Source organism: Arachis ipaensis, chromosome B3, assembly GCF_059453495.1.
Source record: "Arachis ipaensis isolate K30076 ecotype BB chromosome B3, ASM5945349v1, whole genome shotgun sequence".
In the NCBI taxonomy this organism is placed as follows: domain Eukaryota; kingdom Viridiplantae; phylum Streptophyta; class Magnoliopsida; order Fabales; family Fabaceae; genus Arachis; species Arachis ipaensis.
The window spans coordinates 146,112,762-146,131,459 of NC_142438.1; the positions used below are offsets into that span (position 1 = coordinate 146,112,762).

The following is an 18,698-nucleotide window of genomic DNA, read 5'->3' on the forward strand; positions in this document are numbered from 1 at the left end:
TAATTGTCTTATTTTGCCACTACTTTAAGTGTTGGTAGAAGAAAAATAGATCCAAGAGCTCGAAAATGTATTTTTCTTGGATATCAATCATGCACAAAAGGATCCATTCTGTTTGACTCAAAAACAAAAGAGATTTTCATATCAAGGAACACTAAATTTTATGAGCACTATTTCCCTTTTAAACAAGTGACAAGCGATCTCTCTTTCATGCATCAACATCTATCAGAGTTATCAAATTTTGACCCTTTTGCATTTTACTATGATAGTTTCACACATAATACTTCTACATCTCATCATAATCATAGCACACTAGCACTTCACACTATAAACACTGTATTAGATTCATATATTAACTGTGCATCACCAATGGCATCTTTTCATGACATAATTGACTTTGCATCATCCTTAGCATTAGAACCAACATCAGCACAAGCACTATTAGAACATACATCCACTAATATTGTACCTCCACCTGTTGTACCGATTTTGAGAAGGTCTGAACGAGAAAGAAAATAACTATCTTATCTTAAAGATTTTCATTGTTTTCACATTTCATCACCCAGAGATCCAATGAATGTTGCCCAATTATCTTTAACTTGTAAGCATCCTCTTTCTCATCATTTGTCATATGCATTATTCTTTCCCAAACACCTAGCCTTTACTTTTTCTTCATAAATAACTCAGACCCCAAAACACTACTATGTTGAGGCTATCATGCATGATTGCTGACGGAAGGCCATGGAGGCAGAACACATTGCTCTCGAGCAAAACAAGACCTGGATCATCGCTTTTCTTCTTCCTGGGAAGAATGCAGTTAGTTATAAATGGATTTTTCATACGAAATTCAATTCGGATGGCACTATTGAAAGGCACAAAGTGCGACTTGTTGCCCAAGACTTCACTCAAATTTTCGGAGTAGATTACATTGACACCTTTAGTCCCATTGTGAAAATGAGCACTGTGAGAGTTCTCCTTGCCATTGCAGCAACAAAGAACTGGCACCTTCATCAGCTTGATGTGAATATGACTTTTCTTCATGGTGACCTCCATGAAGATGTTTACATGAAGCTCCCAAAGGAACTGTAGTGTTCAAATCCCAAATTAGTTTGCAAGTTGACAAGGTCTTTGTATGGCTTGAAGCAAGCTAGTCGCAAGTGGAACAACAAACTCTTTACTGCTCTTGTTGAGTTGAGATTCACTCAATCTAAAAATGATCATTCATTATTTACTAAATCTAACAGTACCAAATTTACAACCATCCTTGTTTATGTGGATGATCTAGTATTGATAGAGGACGATTTGGATGAAATTCAAGCTATTAATATTTTCTTAGATGATAAATTCAAGATTAAAGATCTTGGCATCCTCAAGTTCTTTATTGGTATGGAGGTGACACGCAACAGAACTAGAATCGCATTATATCAGAGGAAGTATGCATTAGACTTAAGCACATATTATGGCTTACTTAGTGCCAAGCCAGCTTCTACGCCTATGGAGTATACTACTTCCCTATCTAAGGACTCAAGTTCTCCTCTCTCTGATGTAACCATGTATTGTAGATTGGTGGACAGACTTCTATATCTTACAAATACAAGACCAGACCTTAGCTATTCGGTTGGGTGCTTATCTCAGTTCATGGATTCACCCACTGATATTCACTTAACGGCTGCTTATAGGGTTCTTCGGTAAAGCAATCCCTAGCAACAAGCCTATTTTTTTCACTCAACAATTTCTTTAAACTCTCTGGTTACACAGATTCTGATTAAAGAGCTTGTAAAGACACTAGAAAATTTATTAGTGGCTATTGCTTCTTTCTTGACCACACTCTCATTTCTTGAAAGAGTAAAAAGCAAGCCACAACTAATGGTACTTGTGAGCTCATTTGGTTACTCAAGCTGTTAAAAAAAATCAACATTCACCCTCCTCTTCCAGTTGACATTTTTTTGTGACAATAAATATGCTATCTACAATGAATCAAATCTTGTCTTCCATTAAAGAACCAAGCATATTGAGGTAGATTGTCATGTGGCTTAAAACAATTTAAAAAAAAAGTTTTTAATCTGAGGCACATAGTCTCTAGTGAGCAATCTGTGGATCTTTTTACTAAACCTCTTGCTCCTAGACCATTTTCTCACTTACTTTCCAAGCTAGGCTTACTTGATTTGCACAAACCAAGTAATACCAGCTTGCAGAGGGATGTAACATAATACAACTGCATACTTTGCATTGCCAAATGAAACTAAAATACAACAAATTAAATGCACATCTCAACATGATGTAGCAATCAATTAGAGTTTCTTTTGTATAGTTGTAGAGTTAATTTACATAATTGGCAGGTTAGTAAGTCTGTTGGATCCAATTACTACATCACTAGTTAGTTCCACTAGTTATTAGTTATTTATCTTTTTCTATTTTGTACAACTATATATACTGTATATAACATTTGATACATTTGATACAGTGTATCAATTGAATCATTCTCAATAATAGTGGTTCATCACTCATCAAAATTCCTTTCTCTCTTCATTTGAATCTTATTCTACTCTCTTCTATTTTCTCTGTTCAAGGCTATATCACGAGTTTTCCTCTCTTTAAATTTTCTCGTACCAGTTACTTGAATTACAAGTCTAATATCATTTCACAAAAAATGTTGTTTGTGTGAATGTATAATATATGTGAATTTGTGATGTTATAATGTGTAAAATTTGGAGTTATATAATAAAAAGTGTTTAATAAGAGCAATGTGCAAACATACAAGTAATAGGTGCATGTAAAAACTAGGGGAGACATAACGTGCATATATAGATTTTGGTACTAGTACTTAAAAGCTGATTTTCTGCAAACGTTAAGGTACAACAAAGAATAAGAATTATCTCTACTTCCATATAACAGAGATGGAGAGCAACAGGATTTTATGGCTGGCCAGAGCAGGAGAATAAGCAACTTAGTTGGGAACTCCTCAGGTTGTTAGAAAGAGAATCAAACATGCTTTGGATGATATTTGGAGACTTCAACTAAGTAATGGGACAACGTAAGAAGCAAGGGAAAACTCGATAACATTTTCACAAGTCCAAGGATTCAAAGAGGTGGTCCAAATGAACGAACTATTGAATCTTGGCTTTGTGGGAAACTCTTTCACTTGGACAAATGGACAAGCGGGAGAGGACAATATCCAAGAGAGACTGGATCGAGCAATGGCAACTATGGAGTGGAAAGAAGCATACATGAAGATCATTATACAACATTTGAGCCGTTATAAATCCAACCACAACCCTATTTTGGTGGATATGATGGGTGAACAAAGAAGAAGAAGAAGGAAGACTACCCACAAGTTCATATTTGAGGAATGTTGGCTAGGTAATGAAGAATGCGAAAAGGTGGTCAAAGAAGCATGGGACAGCAGCGAGGGAACAATTGAGACTAAGATAAAAAATTGTGGCAGCCGATTGGACAAATGGGGAGAGACTAATTTCGGAGACATTCCAAAAAGGATTAGAATTCTACAAAATAAGCTCCAACATCTAAACACTGAAACAGGAGAAAGGAACACTTTTGAAATCAAAGAGGTAGAAGTAGAACTTGATGAAGCACTTAAAGAAGAAATTTGGTGGGCTCAATGATCAAGAATCAATTAGCTCAAACATGGGGATAGAAACTCCAAATTCTTCTACTAGAAAGCATCACAAAGAAAGAAAAAAAATTATGTGAAATCAATCAAAGATGATATGGGGGTAAGCTTTGAGGATGAGAAGATGGAGGAGGTGATGGTGGAGTATTTTGACAAGCTCTTCATGTCGGAGTAGGGAGAAAGGAATACATGAAGCGGCTGATATGGTAAAAGGGAGGATAGATTCAGCCAAGAGAAAACTCTTGGACCAAGAATTCACAACTGAGGAAGTCCTACAAGCACTTAAACAGATGCACCCTACCAAAGCCCTAGAACTAGATGGAATGTCGGCTCTCTTTTACCAGAAAATATGAAAAACGGTTAGTAACGATGTTACTTATCAAATTCTTAGAATTCTAAACCATAATGATGATCCCACACCCATAAATGCAACAGATATTTGTATGATCTCCAAAATTAAAAACCCTAGTCATACTAAAGATTTTAGATATATTTCTTTATGTAATGTAATTTTTAAACTTGTTACCAAAACAATTGCGAATAGACTCAAACAAATCCTTTCGGATATTATTGGAGAATTCCAAAATGCTTTCGTGCAAGATAGGCTAATTATAGATAATGGTTTGATAGCATTTGAGATTTTTCACTACATAAAGAAGAAAACAACAAGTCAAAAAGGATACATTGGGCTAAAATTAGACATGGCAAAGGCTTACGACAAGATTGAATGGCCTTTCCTAAAGGAAGTTATGGTTTCTTTGGGTTTCTCATCAAGATGGGTTAATCTCATATGGAACTGTATCTCATCAGTGTCATTCTCAATCTTAATCAATGGTATACCAAGCAAGAACTTCAAACATTCTAGAGGACTAAGGCAGGAAGACCTACTCTCCCCATACTTATTTGTTTTATGTGCTGAAGTTCTCTCAAGACTACTAATCAAGGCTCAAAATGGCAAGATAATACGAGAGATCAAAGTAGCAAGACAAGTACCACAAATAAATAAAGGAAGTCCTTATCCAGTACCAGACAGTTTCAAGCCAAAGAATCAACCTTGATAAATTAAAAATCTCCTTTAGCCAAAACGTACCAACTACTAGATAAAATCTCATCTAAGAGTGTCTAGGGATAAAGGCGGTAGAGCAACACTCTAAGTATTTGGGCCTCCCTACATTTTTTATTTTATTCAAGAGAGGATTTGGAAGAAACTTAAGGGTTGGAAAGAAATATACCTTTCAATAGTCGAAAAAGAAACTCTTATTAAAGCAGTAGCACAATCCATTCCAACATATATAATGGGTTGTTTTCAATTACCCAAGAGCATATGTCAACATATAGATGGTACGATTAGAAAATTCTATTGGGGAAGCAAAGAAGAAAAGAGGAAAATTCATTGGATCAAATGGGATAAAGTGTGCAGGGAATGGATTTTTTCAATTTTTTTAACAATTGAGGGAGTAAAGTGTGATCTCTCATCATTAATTTTATAAGTGGGACCAAGAAAAAATATGAGAGAGAGAACAATGAAGGGTTAGAGATCACACTTTACTCTCTCAAATTTTTTTAACAATTAAGAGGATCCATTCCCAACTGTGCACCAGTAAAATGGAGGGAGGCCTAGGATTTAGAATTTTTGAAGCATTCAATTCAGCTCTTCTAGCCAAACAAGGGTGGAGGCTCATGAGAAAATCAAACTCCCTAGCAGTAAGACTAATCAAAGCCAGATATAACTCAAGAACTAACTTCCTGAAGTTATCAACACACACCAATCTATACTTGGAGAAGTATATGGAATGCAAAGAAAGTGCTACAGATGGGAGGAATATGAAAAATTGGAGATGGCCGATCTATTAAAATTTGGAAAACGCCATGGCTACCAAATCAAAACAGATTCAAAATTTGGAGCCCAATAAATTTCTTAGGTAAAGAGACTACAGTGAGAAAAGTGATGAATGATGAAGGGAACAGATGGGATTTAAGAAAAATTAAAAACACATTCATAGAATTTGAAGCTCAACAAATCCTACAGATTCTTCTATCAATTATAACATAACCAGATGAATTTTATTGGAGATTTATAAGAAATGGAGAGTTCAAGGTTAGGGATGCATACCATAGAATTATGAAAGAGCAGAGCAATAGATATAGGAGCGAAATCTCATTAGACCTAAAAGAATCCAAATAGAAAAGGCTTTGGAAAGCGAAGGTACACCTCAGAGCAATCAACTGTGCATGGAGGCTGATGAACAACTCACTGCCAACTCGATTGAATCTGTAAAAAAAAAAAGGAGTCAATTGCACATCCCTGTGTCCAAGATGTTGGAAGAAAGAGGAAACCGAGACTCACCTCATTAAAGATTGCGAGTTTGTTAGAATTTTTTGGTATCATAGCCCCTTAGCCATACGATCATCAGAGCCACCTAGAGTCCAAGCTTGTGAATGGATTGAGGAATTGATGAAAAATTTAGATTCACTCTCGCAGGATCTTCTTTGCACAAGCATGCTAACTTTTTGGCAAGCTCAAAACAGGCACATGTTCAATGAGGAGAACTGATCCCCAATTGAAGCAGTGAAATTGGCAAGAAAAAATCATGAAAATTACATCAAAACTCATACCTTTAATTTTGATGGAATCATAGAATCACCTCCTGAAACTATAAGCACTGAAAGTTGGAAGAGACCACCCACCACAAAGGTAAAATTTAATATTGATGCCATCAATATTGATGATGGAGTAATAGTGGGTATTGGTGTAGCACTTAGAGACACTAATAGAGACTCTCTTATGGCATCACATGCAAATCTTTTTTATCCATTCAATTCCATAAATCTGAAGCACTTGCATGCCTTATGGGCTTAGAGAAGGCCCATAAATGTTGTTTTTTTAATGTAATTATTGAGTGACAATGTTGAAGTCATTCAAATTTTTAAAACAAAAAAAAAGTCCATAAAACTTATTTTAATTCATTTATTAGTGATTGTTTAAATTTAGCTAATAGTCTTAGATCAGTAGAGTACTCTCATATAAAAAATAGTAATAGAATAGTTTATGAATTAACTTAAATAGTTCATACTAATTTAAATACAGTATAGATGAAAGATACATCTCCGTTTATATAATTTGGCTTATTTAAATATCATGGGTCCTATTCATAAAAGAATGCTACCTCTTTATATTGTCAAAAAAACAAAAACAAAGAATAAAAATTAAGAAATTATTTCATCTTAAATATTCGTAATAATATAAAGTTATGTAATTTACAAATCGAGAAAACCTTAGAAGCTATCACCCGAAATTCAAGTTAAAAAAACATTTGAAAATAAAACAAATATAGAATATAAAATTTAAATTTTAGAGTTAAACTTTTTTTTTTAAATTAAGAGTAAGACTCGTATTCGTAAACTCTAGGTGCCTATAGATAAATATAAAAAAATTATATCATTTGAGATATAATTTATTGATAAATTTTAAAATTTAATATTTATAATTTAGATATTTATTATTTAAGAATTTAAGATTATTTAAAGTAATCAGAGGTGGCGGCGAGTGGCCAGCAGTGGCTAGAGACTAATGGTAATTGGATGAAACTGTGGTGCTGAAAAGGTATAGAAAAAAATAAAAATAGATAAAAAGATAATTTTAAAAAATGCTTTTTTATTTTATTTTATTAAATTTTTTGACAGTCTAATAATTGTTAGTTAAAAATGTTAGCCGCAATATTTTTCCTTATCAATTTAAAAAAATAATTTTAAAATTAAATTAATTTCAATTTTATCATGTTTTAAATACAGCCTAATACGACGCATTTAATTTTATTCGATGTAGTCAACAGAGGAACGATAATGAATCATAGAGAGCTAATGACGATAAATATTATATGAAAAAATATAGGTAAACAGTTTTTAAGTAGCCAATGTTAAATAATTACAATTAAATATAAGAATTTACGTACGAATGCAGTTGTGTGCTAATTTTAAAAAAAAAAATAAAAAGAACAAAGAAAACAATACAATGTTTACTAAATCACATATATACACGTTGGCTGGTGCATGCATGCATAACATCATCAATAACTTATTTACGCCATCAAAGTCAGTGGTGACTCCTGAATGAAGGACATTCATCTTCATAAACATGAAGAAAAGAACACAATGATGATATATATGATTATGTCCAAAACTTATTAGAAAATGTTTATATAAATAAAATAAGCTAAGCTTCCACCAACACCAACACCAACACGTACCTAACCACAAATACATATCATCACTGCATCCCATGCATCGACCATATAATCCAAGTAACAACCATACACAACACAACAACACTAACAGTCTAACACCATTCCCAACAAAAAACAACTTACATTGATATGTGATCATCACATGTATCTTTCTCTTTTGTTAACATTATTTAACTACTCTAATTTATGGTTCTTGCTATTATTCTTTAAATATTTTAGAGTATAAGTTTTTTTTTGGCAAATATTAAAAAAAATTCACTTTAATTTTAGTCATTAATGATGAATATAAATAGTACTGTTTTTAAGGTGGAGTGAAATTATAATTATATTCTTTTGGGTCGATAGCTCCATTCCACTACTCTAATCTTTTATGTTCCATTATTTCAAATAATAATATAGTCTAAGGGCGTTAGAGATCAGATATGAAAACTAACGTTTTAAACAGATTTTCAATAATGTGTTGATTAAATTAAAATTCTAGCAGTAAAGATTAAAATGTAGCATTTTAGAAGGGACAATTCACCTTAATTTTTAAGGTGGCGTTGTCGTTTACCAGCAATGAAATTGCCTTCTTATGCTCATCAATAATAATCATCATCCTGGTTAACGCAGAAAAAATAAACAAATGAAAAGCAAGGTACGTACACTTATATAGCATATCGTAATAATTTTGAAAACATAGTTACCACTTACCACAAGCTGGTTCTTTTCAACGCATAGCATACATGGATACACCATCTGCCAGGGGGTGTACATCGTTAATGTTAAAAAAAAAAATTGATTTCAATTACTCAGAAATCTTGTTTTGGTTAGTAAACTAAAGTACTAAACTGATTTTTAAATTAAAAAATATTATAAAAGAAATAAATTATTTTAAACTGATTTTAAAAATAAAAATCAGTTTTAAATAAAACATTTTTTTCTATTTAAAAATCAGTTTTTTTTTTTCATTTGAAAAGCGATTTTTACAAAAAAATCAATTTAGCAATTTTTACCTATTACAAAATCGATTTAAAATATAACACATTTATATTAAAAAAACTAACTTTAAAACTCCAAATTATCAAATCAGATTTGATTTGGTTAATTGATTTTACCAATTTAGTTAGCTACTTTTTAAAACTGATTATAATTTATTAATCATTTAAAAAAACTGTTACTGAAAATTTGGTTAAAATCTTTTAACTGGTTAATCGGTTTATTTGTGTTTTGTTTTGTTTTGTTTTTTTTTTTTTAATGTGAACAGCCCTATCTGCCCGTGAATGAAGTGAACATGATGTGGCAAGCAATTCCATGTGGTGGACGTACTGGTCCTAATTATTGCAACATTAGGATAGATCTTCACGGAATGAATTTGTTGCTTCCTCCAACTTACACTAATAACCCGTTTTGTGTTACGTTTCTCACAAGTAACAAAATAATACGGCAAATTTGATCCAAAAACCAAAACATAATGCACTATATAGTTTGACAAAGGGAGATAAGTACCACCATACATGGTGGCAGCAAATGAGTCTATCTATGAGTCTTCCGATCCATGAGTATTTTTGTCCTATTCATCAAGAAATTAAAATTGATTACGATATGTATACGTCAAAATTAATTACTAAAATTAGTTACCAATAAAATACATGTTAAAGTATAAATACATATTAAAAATAAATTTAACCACACATATATTTATATACAAACATATTAGTGACTAATTTTAATGTACAAATAATATTTTTAAATTAAAGTAAAAGATTCTTATTATAAGCTTATATTATTAACATATCCCTCCTGACTTTTATTAACGCAAGAGCAAGTAGAGTTAGTAGGTTAATTACATTAGTTAATTATAAAAGAGAATACAAGTTCCATATTATTTAAGATAGTAAATTTTGTGTTATGTATTAGTTTCACATCATCCAAACTATGAAGGCTTTTCCTTCTCCCACTAATATAAATAATTCATGTACCTTTTATTTATGAAATAGAGTTGAAGTTGATTTTTGAATATGAAATAAGATATGTACTTATTTTTCTTTAAGCTCTTTTAGAGTAAGAGGTGCATCCTTGGCTTGGCCGACCAAGGTGGGTTCATGACTATTTTCACTATAGTGAGGTTGTTAACCTCGCCAAAATTGGTGAATCTAAACTATGTCACCATAGTGGGGTTGTTAATCTCGCTAAAATTGGTGACTCAAGCGACGTGTCCCGGCGTCACTTAGTAATTATTAGGGAATTATTATGGCATGCAACTCACCTGATCCATAAAAAGATCTCAATTTCTCTAGAAATTAAATAATAAGTATTAATTTTTTGAGTTAGTGTTAATGCTCATGCACATAAATTAAGCTAAAAGTACCACTTTCTAGAGAGACACAGAGTGAGAAGCTTTCAAGAGCTTATGAAGCATGTTTCAAGCAGTTGATAACGATGAACTTAGGTTTTTTATGCGTGCATGAATTCGAATTAAATCACCAAGAATTTGTGAACACCTAATATGAACTTGTGATTTAATTAATTTTTTATTCTCTTCATGTATTCGTATATATAGGCAGAAAGCATTAATTAATTAATCACATGTAATAAGTTTCTTATTATTTTTTTTAGATCTGAATTATTGTTGTGCTATAAAATCGGCAATCTAGCTAATTTGTCTTTTGTTTTATATATTATTAGTAGCAAGGGCCAAGAAGATGTTGCCTTCGCATGACTCGAATGATAGATAAATTGTGTTTTGTAATTTGTACTATGAAAAAAGACAAGTCATGAAAATTGGAGCTTCGAAAAGACATGCACATGGTACATTGAAAATAAAAACAAAGCGATTTTTGATGGAGAAGAAGAATATTGGGATGACAGTGTTGCTGCTTAGGTCAACAAAGTGAGTGTTGTAATTGTAAACCACATTTTAATTTTAACTTACTTACTTTAGAGCCACACAAAGCCAAGGAGACAAATCATATCGGATCAAGATTTTCTGCATACGATGCTGTCTTCAAATGATTAGGGCTCATAATGTGAAAGATTGGGGGTTTGGACGAAACGACGTCGTTTTGGGTAGAAGGACTAATATGTTCTATTTTGAAAAGTTACACGTTTTGGTGTGAGAGGACTAATATGTCCTATTTTAAAAAGTTACATGCCACATGTGCTCCCGTAATGACTAGGTTAGCGCTACGGAAGTCACGTCAGCGTTTTTCGTTGAGTCCAACAAAGTCACTTTAACAGAAGAATAAATTTGTCCGCGTTTTGAAAGAGTCAGGAACATAAATGTATTTTCCAATCCTTGGAACGAAAATGTCCGCGAAAAAAAAGTTAGGTTAGGACCTATTTATCTTTTACTCTATATATAATCAAAGAAAGAATGAAATGAAGGGTCATCAGTGGAAATTAAAATAATACAAAAGTACAGAGAGAGTACTGGCTCCACTGGGGCATGTAATTGTTAAGCTTCTGATTCTGCAGAACTATACCTCATTTGGCTGCATCACAACTTCAGGATCCAACATCAATTGCATGTTATTCTACACAAGGAACTGTACTGATTATATTCTTCCAATACATGGTGGTTAGAGTAGTTGTCATGGACCTATATATAACATCTGATCTCTTGAAGTATGTGTCTTGAGCACTGAAATTAAAATGTGATATATGACCCAACCTTTGTTGGAGTAGTATCGTAGTTAATGTTGTATGCTGGTATAATATATCTTATTAGTGGTTGTGGAAATTCATTTAAACAAAAAGAAAAACGCCACTTGATGAATTCCTACCAGAAATTTATAATTATATTCTATATATTAATGCGTCTAAACGACTACGTTACATACATGTACACTAAAATCAATTATCAAAATTATTAGTATAAAATACATGTTGAAATATAAAATATATATTGAAAATAAATTAAACAATACATATATTTATACATAAATTGGCTGATTTTAGTGGTTAATTTTACTATACAAATTAATTAAATAGCATTTTTATATAATATAATATATAAATTATTTAAATCATTGAAGCCAAATCCAGGAAAATATGCATGATCAAATCATTGTCTTCTGTCAATTAATCTAACTGCAATTAATTATATATATACACTGAATTTTTCAGAGGAGCTTTCAAGTTTTATCCCTTAATCCTTATAGAGCTCAAGTAGTTGCATTGACCGAGAGTCAACTCTGTTATATCAATGCGGAAGGAGAAATTTACAAGTGTGATGATTCGTAAAGAGCTTACAATATAGGCACAACTTAATAAAAAAAAATAGTGTTAAAGTTAAATTACATTTGCTTATTAAGTGTAAATATAACTGGCTGCTGCACATAAAACATTTTCACATGGAAAACACATTTTAAGTAATTAATAAAACTACATTTGTGGCCAAGAATGAAACACATTTACGAGTCTTGATGGATCCGACAAATCCAAACATGTACTGACAACTGATCAATTACATTATGATATTATTCCTTCCATTAGCCTTTAATTTCCACATGGGTGGGCTGGGTAGATTTCAGTGTCCTTTAGTTTAGCAAAAGACACTTGCCCAATAAATTGGAAGAAAAGGGTAAGGGCCCATCTGGCCCATGAAGCTTTTTTCATATAAATATAATATAACTAACAGTTTCAGTTTCGGTTGAATCTTGAATGACCTGATAGATCTTAATAGGCATGCATATCAGTGTATGTTGCATTAAAGTATTAGTAGTCCTGCATGCAATAATGATTCTTTGCTAGCAGTTAGCATGCATACATGCACACTTGCAAAATCAACGAGGACATGTTTAAGCATGTCTCTGCTATGACCACTTGGAATCAGACGAATCACCTTTCCCTGCAATATGTTATTACATAAATATAATAATTGTTCTCTTTCATACATATACAGGTAGGGGTGGCAAGCGGGGAAGCCCGCCCCGCCCCGCCCCGCCCCGCCTAGTGAGGCGGTCCCAGAATCCTAGCCCGCCCCGCCTAACGGCGGGCTGGCGGGCCGGTGGGCTAAGCCCGCCAAATATCCTCTTTTTTTTTATTTTTATTTTTAACTATTAAATAATATATATAAAGATATAAAAAAATCTCTTTTGTTTTTTACTTTTAACTATTATAATTTCTAAAAGTATAAACAAATTATAATTTTTGTATTCACAAACATTAAAGTCTTTGTAATTATAAATATTGTTTCCAAAGCAAAATAAACATAATCCAAAACATAATTAACAATATTGTCTCAAACAAAACAAACATAATCTAAAACACCCAATTTTCATCTTCATTCTCTTGTAAGTTGGGTTGGGGATGTTGGGTTTTGGTAAAAAAAATTATAAAAATACCCCTTGCTAAAAAAAGACTAAGCCCGGCGGGGAAGCCCGCCCCGCCCCGCCAAAGCCCGCCAAAACCAGCGGTTTAAGCGGTGCGGGTTAAGCGGGCTTTTGCTATTTGGCGGTCCCAATTTTCCAGCCCGGCCCGCCTTTTTTGGCGGGTTACGCGGGCCGGTCCGGCGGGTTTAGGCCCGTTTGCCACCCCTATATACAGGGTCAAAAATAACTAACCCTCAACGTTTTCTTGTTCTCCTTTTCTGTTGCTGGTATTTAATTATTTATTTATTTATATCTACAGTAAGATCATCCTCTTTCTACGAATCATCTACTTGTCCTGTTACTCTACTATAAGAAAGGATAAATATGATGTCACGTTTTCTTAAGATTCAAATTTTTCTATAATGTTTTTTTAGATAGAATTTCAAACATCATAATAGTTTCTGTGTCATTTTCTTACTGAGTCAGCTGTTAAAGTGCTGATGTAGCTATCTTTTGTCACACCAAATGCCGCGATCAACGGCTAAGTGACGTAACATTATTTCAATTTATACTCAAATTGATCTCTCGCTCAATATATAGTCCTAATCCCTAATGTGCATAACGCTTATTGTGCTTTTCATCTCATTCTTCTTCTTCTTCTCTTTTTTTTTTTATCAATGATTGTTAATGTTTAAAAACTAGAATAAGAGGTGATAGCACTAACTCGAATGTGCATCATTGTTTTTGTGTTAGACTTAGTGCTACCACCTCCTATCATAGTTTCTGAATATCAACATTAATCATTGATAAAAAAAAAAAAAATAAAGAAGAAGAACGAGATGAAAAACACAATAAGCGCTATATACATTAAAAATTAGAATTATATATTGAGGAAGGATTAAATTAGGTATAAATTGAAATGATGTCACGTTACTTAGTCATTGGAAATTTTCAGTGTGATAAAAAATGACTACGTTAGCACTCCAATAGCTGACTCAGCATCGAAAATATCTCAAAGATTATTATGATGTCTGAAGACTGAAGATGTATCTGAGAGACTATTACAAAAAAAAAAAATTTAAATTTTGAAGACCATTATAAAAGATCCCGTGAATTTCAGAAATTATTACGGGATTTCCTTCATTTTATCTCCAACATTCAACGCCTTAGGTATGTGTGGGTTTGTCGGGACGAAAGTATAGGAGTTTTCATATATGAAATTTATGTAATAAAGTTCCATGTCTTTTAATAAATAAAACTCTTTTATCTTTGGGAATAAAAATAAAAAAGTTCTATGAAACGATCTCCATAATTTCACTTTCGCCTCAACAGAAAAACTTACGGGAATCAAGCACAAATGAAGTACCCGAGTATATGCATCCCATGAAAACAAAGCAAATCTAGAAACTAAAACAGCTTTAGGCCCAAAAACGGAAATTAAATAGTATTACAATTGGCCCAAAAGCTCCATCGTTTTTATCTATGCCCATAGGCTGCAGGCCCCTCAAGAGTCTACAAAACATACTTTGATCCTCTCATGTTTACATTGAACATTTGCCACGACCAAAAACAAATTGAACATTTGACCTTGCGCTGTCCAAAAAAATGAATTCGTGTTGACCCCAATATATATGATGTTCACATTTTCACCATTGATTATTTTAACCTTTTTTTTTGTAGTGCAACTCAAAATCAAATGGTCTTCAAAAAGGTTTATAGTGAAAAAAGAAAAATAGCTTTGATAGTTATCTAAATTCAATTCACCGGCGCTTCTAGCAATTTTTATGTGAAACGGTTTGATTTTTGTTGATGAATCATGTAACACCGTACATTCGACAAAAATGCTACCCAAAAAAAATGCAACGATGCAGATTAACTGATTGAGAATACTGGGCTGGGACTGACTCAACAGTTGCAAATATTCTTGGGGTAAACACTTTGTAGCCGAATTAACATTTAACATTTAACATTTAACAAGCAGAATAGCTGTACCAAAAGCATTTCTAATTGGAAGGTAATGTATTTATGAAGGTATCACTGGCATAGCTGCTCAACTGCTGAGACAATCTGAGCAGGTTGAACCACTGTCCATTCCTCCAATGTTCCAGCATATGGAGTTGGCACATCCTGAGAGGATAGGCATACTATAGGAGCATCCAAGTAGTCATGGAAATTCTCGGTAATGGCAGCTGTCAAGCTGGCGCCGATGCCGCCTGTTCGCATGCACTCTTCCACAATCAACACACGATGTGTCTTCTTCACTGAACATCCAATAGTGTAAAGATCAAATGGTTTTAAGGACCTGATATCGATTACTTCAGGGTCATACCCCTTGTTCACTAATGTCTTGGCAGCTTGCATCACATGATACCTCATTCTGGAGTAGGTTAATATTGTGACATGCTCCCCGGGCCTAACCATCTCGGCTTCTTCGAGTGATAATACATACTCTTCATCTGGAATTCTCTCCTTGAGGTTATAAAGCAATACATGCTCGAAAAGTATCACAGGGTTCTCGCTTCGGATAGCAGCTTTCATCAAGCCCTTAGCATTGTAAGGGGTTGAGCAAGCAACCATTTGGATCCCAGGGATTGACTGAAAATATGATTCCAGTCGCTGCGAGTGCTCTGCTCCAAGTTGCCGCCCTACTCCACCAGGCCCACGAATGACAATTGGTATTGTAAACTGACCTCCAGATGTGTAATGAAGCATGCCGCAATTATTAGAGATCTGGTTAAATGCCAGGAGCAAAAATCCCATGTTCATACCCTCAACAATTGGCCTCAGACCCGTCATTGCAGCTCCAATGCCCATGCCAGTGAAGGAGTTCTCAGCAATAGGGGTGTCCAAAACTCTCAGGTCCCCATACTTTTCAGCAAGGCCTTTAGTCACCTTGTAAGATCCTCCATAATGACCAACATCTTCGCCCATGACACATACGCGAGGATCCCTCTCCATCTCTTCTTCCAAACCTTCACGGAGGGCTTCGAAAAGGAGAAGTTCGTGCCTGAAAGTAAAAAGCATATCCGGCCATCCGTCATTATTGATCATAACTCATAAAAAAGACGTAAAAGGAAAATTTGCAAGCAAACTTTTGTTTTAGCAAGTTAAACTAATGTACAGACTGTTGTTCCAAATTTTCAAAAGGATGTCCCAAAGTTTTTCATTTTTTAAACCTTCATCATGGGCCACCAGTCCTTCCCTTCTTTATGTTACAACAGGAGCAGAAAACACCCAAAGGAATAAGTTGTTATATGCAAAAAATCAACAAGAAAAACTACTTTATGTGGCTTCCAGTTCCAGAACCCTTTTTGAGTAATCAGTACCACAAAATTTTGAAACTCATGGGGCTTGGTGAACATGAGTTGTGACTATGAAAAAGTTGACAACTTCGTTGAAAGTTTAACATAGAGCCTTGATAAATAAGATCAACGAGTATGCAATGTTATTATCCGCATTTTAATAGGTGGGAACCGGAAAACTAAATTCAACTCATTCAATAGTTCAGGAATACCCTTTAACTCCACTTTCTACTATATAGCATTCATGCCACTTTCAATACATTTTAAGTTTCCCACTTGTGACACTATCCACCACCAGGGGTAAGCTATCCTAAGGCAATGCAAATATAGTCCAAAGGCCCCGAAGCTTCCTCTTGATTGATGAGGCAACAAATCTTCTCTTGGGCTATGCCTTTGGTGTCTATGTGAAAGCTGTAGACCTGTAGTGTATGAAAGGCAGTAAGCTAAGCGCCTTTTGGCTGTCAATCCCTTTGTTCTGGAAAATCTATAAACTGTGAGAATCCCAAAATTATATCGCAAGTAATTTGAAACTTGGTCTATTATATCCGAAGGTCTAACTTTCCACGAGTTCCACTATAAAATGCACGTAAATTGTAGAATACTAAAATGCATTGCCTTTTCCTCTCCAACCAGCTACCCTAAAAGTTGATTCTCTAGACCATATTAGATAACTGTTCACAATCTTTCAGCAGAAGTATAACAACTAACTTTTTCATATCATATAATTTAAAAATGAGTAAAGCGAGTGAAGAGAGAGACATACCCAGATTTTGCTGATGTGGAAGTCTCTCCTTTGGTCTACAAACAACCAAGCAACAAAATTTACAACCTGGATGAACTATGTAAAGTAGGAAAAGAAAAAATGCCATTCAGTGAAAAAGGGAATGTAATGGAAGTGAAGATAACTCACGGCAACTGCATTAGGAATTAACAAATCTTGCTTACGAGTTGCTGCCTTCAAGTTCAAGGCATCAGATCTGTAAACAAATATGCTACCTCTGCTATCTGAATCAATACACAAAATGAAACAAGCAACATATAAACACAGTACTAGCCCTGGAAAAAGTAAAATATTTAACACACGAGTTTAATTTTGAAAGAAACAACATTAACTGAAACTGAAAGAAGGATAGTTGAATTAGGGTAGGAAACCTGATATTGAGAGGGATTTGCGAGAAGGAAGGAGGAGCTTGTTGGAGTCTAAGGAACTGGAGGCAGAGAAAGGGGTCACAGCTCCCACTCCCTGGAAAAGTGTCGCCATTTGATCACCTCAAAAACGATCCAAATGCAACAAAAATTAAAAAATAAATTTAAGGGAGATTTATAGTAATTAGTAGTAGTTGCGTTCTGTGTCTGTGTTGTTGTGAAAACCCACACAAAGCTTATTTCATTTCATTATTGTGCATCTCTTCTTCTCTCTCTTACTTGTCAATTAGCATCACCACAGATTGCTGCTATTAAGCAGTAACCAAGCAAGTTGCATAGTGTTCACCGCCAGTGGACGGTGATCGATACTTTCGATGTTCATGCCAAAATTGGGCTTATTTTCTAGCCCAATGGGCCTATTAAGGTTTCTTTAAACTTGGACTCAATGTAAAAACTAGGTCTAGTTGGACTCTTCTCCCCAGAAAATATAAAAATGAATGCGCCCAATAACAATCACGAGTGCATTGGTTTAGGTATGCCGAACAGGCGAACACCATCATCGCTGAGGATAAACTTTGGCAAAAAGCCAAAACTCTACCAATTTTAATGAACATAAATTCTTGGAAAAATCACTCTAAGAAGTTAACTATTGATATAAAAGAGTCCAAGGTCTCATAAGTAAATCGCACCCAAAATAATGATTTAATGATTATGTTTTGAAAATTAAATAACGAGTTATTTGTAATTTATTATATTTATTTTTATATTATTTTTAAAAAAATTATTTTTTTATTAAAAATAATTAAATCAAAATTATGATATTTTGAATTTAATTTTATGAATAAAAAAAATTATATTTGACTATCTTTAATTTTTAAATTAGAGTGATTACTTAAAATTAATTAGAAAGTTTATAAATAAATAATGTTCATAAAATAGTATTATTGGACTAATTGAGATTTTTAAATTATTACTCTGTTCTTTAATTTTATTAAAATTTTTACACTAGTCAAATCTTAATTCCCAAATTAAATCCTATCCCTAACACACCCACATACTTACTTCACTACTCTCACTCCCGTCG

At 33.6% G+C, this 18,698-nt stretch overlaps 2 protein-coding genes across 2 annotated transcripts; one reads left to right on the forward strand and one right to left on the reverse strand.

The window, feature by feature from the left end:
- The first annotated feature begins 3,095 nt into the window (after positions 1 to 3,095).
- On the forward strand, positions 3,096 to 3,620 carry LOC148572725 (uncharacterized). The gene has a single exon (XM_088507719.1). The coding sequence runs from the start codon at positions 3,096 to 3,098 to the stop codon at positions 3,618 to 3,620; it is 525 nt and encodes a 174-aa protein (XP_088363845.1).
- An 11,467-nt stretch (positions 3,621 to 15,087) lies between these two features.
- On the reverse strand, positions 15,088 to 18,154 carry LOC107632052 (pyruvate dehydrogenase E1 component subunit beta-3, chloroplastic). Its single transcript, XM_016335690.3, has 4 exons — positions 17,621 to 18,154; positions 17,379 to 17,473; positions 17,232 to 17,266; positions 15,088 to 16,173 (listed from the first exon to the last, which is right to left on the reverse strand). The coding sequence occupies exons 1-4, from the start codon at positions 17,727 to 17,729 to the stop codon at positions 15,201 to 15,203; spliced, it is 1,212 nt and encodes a 403-aa protein (XP_016191176.1). The 5' UTR covers positions 17,730 to 18,154; the 3' UTR covers positions 15,088 to 15,200.
- Between the last annotated feature and the right edge of the window lie 544 nt (positions 18,155 to 18,698).